Source organism: Phaseolus vulgaris, chromosome 4 (genome assembly GCF_051622355.1).
Source record: "Phaseolus vulgaris cultivar YP4 chromosome 4, ASM5162235v1, whole genome shotgun sequence".
NCBI lineage: Eukaryota > Viridiplantae > Streptophyta > Magnoliopsida > Fabales > Fabaceae > Phaseolus > Phaseolus vulgaris.
Window position 1 is genome coordinate 33,296,414 of NC_143501.1, and position 4,672 is coordinate 33,301,085.

The 4,672-nt window shown below is 34.4% G+C and overlaps 1 protein-coding gene across 1 annotated transcript; it reads right to left on the reverse strand.

Annotated features, from left to right (window-relative positions):
* Positions 1-346: 346 nt before the first annotated feature.
* LOC137836481 (receptor-like protein EIX2) lies at positions 347-4,385 on the reverse strand. The gene is made up of 2 exons (XM_068645172.2): positions 972-4,385; positions 347-504 (listed from the first exon to the last, which is right to left on the reverse strand). Exon 1 carries the CDS (start codon positions 4,291-4,293, stop codon positions 979-981), a length of 3,315 nt encoding a protein of 1,104 aa, XP_068501273.2. The 5' UTR covers positions 4,294-4,385; the 3' UTR covers positions 347-504; positions 972-978.
* Between the last annotated feature and the right edge of the window lie 287 nt (positions 4,386-4,672).

Consider the following 4,672-nt stretch of genomic DNA (forward strand, 5'->3'; position numbering starts at 1 on the left):
AGGGCAGAACTGAAAAAAAAATAAAATTGTTTCCACATATTAAGGATCAATGCAAAAGCTCTTTTCTTTCTTTGGTGTTAACTAGAGTATATGACTCAAGTTTCTGTTTCAAAATGTAAAATATTCATTTGTTGGTGCTTCATGTCTTTAAGTTATGGTTCAAAGCTGAAGCACCTAAGAGGTGATGGACTCAAAAACTATTGTGACAATTTAAGAACAATAAATGCACCGAATTAGTTCAAGTTTAATGTGTGTTAACATGAAGTACTGATAATATTATATTATTTTGGTATCAACCATAGATATCTTTTAAAATGAAACAACTTTGTTTAAACAAAGAGGGATTGCACAATGAAGTATGAACCATAACTCTCTCATTCATTACTGCTGACACTAAAAAATTTGAAGGTGGCATCAATATTTAAGAAGAATGCAAAAATACTCCTCCACTAGTCCATGCAGCTTTCATCCAAGATAGAACTTTTGATGTTAATCTTCCATAAACTGCAAATTTTGTGATAAATTCAGAATACATACATTAGTCTTGATGAGAAAAATTTTAGAGACTTGATTAAAACAAGAGAGAAGTTGTCCGAAAATTATCAAAACAGATCACGTTATCTATAAATTATTTATTACAAGTAAAATAATGATTTTCTGGAAAATTACTATTAGTTAAGGCACTGACTAATTCAAAAAATAGAATTGGACAAACTCAACGTTTAAATTTAAAATTAATGAAGACCAATTTGTGGTTGTGAAAGACTTAGAAGTGAAGAGACATAATGAGGCAAAATGATACAAATCAGCAATAGAAAGAATACATAATTAATAAGAAAAGTCGAACAACTTGATTGGTACCGAGATAAACAATATTAATCTAAAAAATAATACATTCTTATTTGATTTAAACCAAAACAGAGAAATAAACAGTAAAAAGTTATAAGAAATAAGTTATTGGAAAAACGTACCTATTAACTACCCTTTGATCCTCCTATGGCAGTTGGCAACGTTCAGTTCAGCCATTAGAAGTATATAGTCTGTGAGTCTGTTCAAGAATCTCATATAAGCAATTCTCCATGGCTGCCAAAATAGTATTGACCCAAATAAGCCCCAAAAGCCTGCAAAGAAACCTAACCCCAAGCTCATGTATAATGCTCCATAGAAAATTGAATTGTCTTCTTCACCATCAATCCCTTGTTCTTGAGGTTTTTGTGTTGTCTTGTCTCCAGGACAACTTTTGTTGAGTTGCTCACCACAAAGATCAAAATTTCCTTCAAAACAAGAGGCGTCAAAGGTTTGCAACTGTCTTCCCCAAGGGATTCTTCCACTCAGATTGTTGTTTGATAAGTCTAACATTCCAAGACGATCAATGTTGGAAAGAGTGGAAGGAATATTACCAGAGAAGTTATTTCTTGATAAGTCAAGAAATTCTAACAAACCTAAATTTCCAATTTCGGAAGGAATTTCTCCATGAAAGTTGTTTCTTGATAAATTTAAAGAAACCAATCCAGGTAAATATCCAACCTCTTTGGGTACTTCGCCAGTTAAATCATTACTTGAAAGGTCAATGCTCTTAAGAAGAGTCTCTGGATTCCAGAACTCGTAATCCTGACCTTTCCACATTAGAAACACGTTAAAGTCATAAATATCAAAGTTAGCCTCTAAAGCTGATATTTTTCGTTTCCTTTCAATTTGTCTTGGAATTAGGCTCCTTTCCTTCAATGCAGTAAAATTCATCATACATGTTGGAATTCCTCCAGATAAGTGATTCATCGAAAGATCCAAAAGATTAATTTTTCCCAAGTAACAAATTTGGACAGGAACACTTCCAGTGAAGCGATTTATTCGCATGGTCAAGATTTTCAACTCTTGTAGATTTTCTCCAATAAATGAGGGTATTGGACCAGACAAAAAATTTCGACTCATGTCAAATATAATCAAACTAGCACAACTCTTCAGTGTCAAAGGTAGCTCTCCAATTAAATTATTGTTTCGTAAGACCAAAGCTTCCAAATTAACAAGAGTACCCATGGACTTTGGAATCTCTCCTGATAATTTATTATTGCTCAAATCAAGAAATTCTAACGAATTTAAATTTTCCCAACAGTCGGGAAGTTGTCCCATTATTTGATTATTTGCCAAATCCAAAGTGCGGATATTTGGAGTTGCTATTTTTCCACACACGAATGCATTTATATCCGAAATATCATTGTTGGAAAGATCCAATGAGTCAACTTGTGACAAAAAAGCCGGAATTTCTCCTTCAAGTTTATTTGAATTTAGAATGAAAACAATTGTCAAATCATCATTATTAAGCTTGATTGGTAAATCTGGAATGGCACCTTTGAGACTGTTGCAAGAAATATTCATCTCACTTATAAACTGTAACTTGTTCCAAAACCAATGTGGCACAAAGTCATCAATCCCCGCATCAGAAATATCTAGAAAGGTTAACTGACTTTGAGTCTGGAGCCAACTTGGGAAGCTAGGACCCAACTTGCAAGAAGCTAGTCCTAAACTAAGTAATTGGAAAGGTGGAAGCCAAGTTGTAGCAAACTTTAGAGACAATGAGTTGTCGGTTAAGTCCAACCATACCAATTTAGACAAGTTTGTGAGATGGAATTCATTGACTTCACCCTTGAAGTAATTCTCGTTTAGGAAAAGACACTTCAACTCATATAGCAACCCAATGCTTTTGGGTATTTCTCCAGTTAACTGATTGTTGGAAAGATCTAAATACCTCAAAGATGTAAAGACTAAAAGATTAGGTGGCAGCATTCCGGTAATCCGGTTGAAAGATAAATCTAGAGTTTGCAATGAAGAATTTTGAATGAAGCTAGGAAGTTCCCCACTGAAGTTGTTGTAACTAAGGGATAAACTTTGCAATGTGCTTATATTCCCAAGGGAAGATGGAACCTCACCTTGCAATTTGTTATGAGAGAGGTCAAGATATTCAAGAGTGTTAATCACTTCCCCAAATCCACTTGGAATGGGACTTTCAAACAAGTTATCCGAAAGATCAAGGCTACGAAGATTGGCAGTGTAGTTAAAAATCCAATGAAATATAGCTGGTGATTTTAATAGATTAGAGGAGAGATGAAGAGTGAAAAGTGAAGGCAGGGACATTTTAATGGAAGCAGACGACATAAGAAAGCTTCGGTCAATAAGGTTGCAATGATTCAGATGAAGTTCTTGTAGTTTGGAGCTGAAGTTGAACAATAACTGAAGTGCTGATGAAGTCAAAATATTATGAGAGAGATCAAGGATAATAAGAGAAGTGGAAAAGTTGAAATCAGAACGAAACAAAGATGAAATATCATTATCAGAAAGACTGCAATTAACAAGCCTCAACTCCCTTAAGTTTGGTATAAGCTCATTGATCATATGACAAGAGGAGCCAAAATCAGGAAACGATGTCAAGCTTAGTGTTCTTAATGAAGAGAGAGAAAATAACCAATTTTCATCTTTTATTTTAAGACCAGAACGACCACCAAGTCTAAGAGTGTGCAAGAGAGGAAGATTTCCAACCTGAAAAGGGATAGCTCCAGAAAATGATTTTTCACCAAGATCAAGATACCTCAAGTGTGACAGATTTCCAAGTTGATAAGGGATTTCTCCTTGGAGATTATCATTGTCACTTAGATCTAGATATCGTAATCTTGTAAGCTTCCCAAGTTCAGAAGGGATGGTTCCCTGAAGATTTGTTTCTTTAAGATCAAGATACTTCAACTTTGAGAGATTTTCCAGTTGAGAAAGGATTGCTCCGTCGAGAGAATTTTCTTGAAGATCAAGATACTCCATCTTGAAGAGATTTCCCAATTGAGAAGGGATTCCCCAAAAAAAGTTCCCATATGATAGATTAAGATATCTTAAGTTTTTGAAGGAGCCCATTTGCTCTGGGATTTGACTGCCACTAATATCAAGATGAGAACTAAGATCCAAATATTCCAATTTTTGCAAGTCAACCAATAAAGTGAGATTGAATGGACCAATCAAATAATGCATAATTGAGCCACGAAGATCAAGTACTTGTACATGAGCTGTTACATTGTTGCATTGAATGCCTTTCCATTTACAACAATCTGTGTTATTTTCATCGTCCCTCCACGTTGAGAGCATGCCATATAAATCTAGGACACTTTGTTTGAAATTGAGGAGTGTTTGTCTCTCCCTCTCTCTGCATTTCACATATGAACTCTGTGATGGGGAGTTGAATCCGAGAATGGAAACTTTGGTATGCGTAAGGCACACAAACACCAGGAACAATAATTTGAGCAAGTAACTGGCCATAGCGTTGTGTTATGCTCTAAACCTTGGTATGAATAAAAGAGCAAACACAAGCATTACAAATATGATTTTCTCCGCAAGAGGATATAAATAGTTGGCATACATGATGCTTAATTTCTTGGCCATGTCTTTATTGACTTTGCAAGTGAAGTAAGGAAGAAAGTTTCAAAGTTCAAATTTTGTAAATGAAAGGAAAAATAGATATGAAAATCACATTAACTTTAAAACTAAAACTAATCCATTTAAAAAATAAAGCATGATGAACTAAAACAAATGGAAATTATCATTTTGTATATGCATGTAGGAAATTAACCCACAGCCAATAATTATATAAGCTTCGTTGTTAGGACTCCTACGGTTATGTGAAACCAAAAAAATAAAT

What these genes read in the sequence shown, in the direction of transcription:
- LOC137836481 (XM_068645172.2), bottom strand. Translation starts at nt 4,293, where the DNA reads ATGGCCAGTTACTTGCTCAAATTATTGTTCCTGGTGTTTGTGTGCCTT.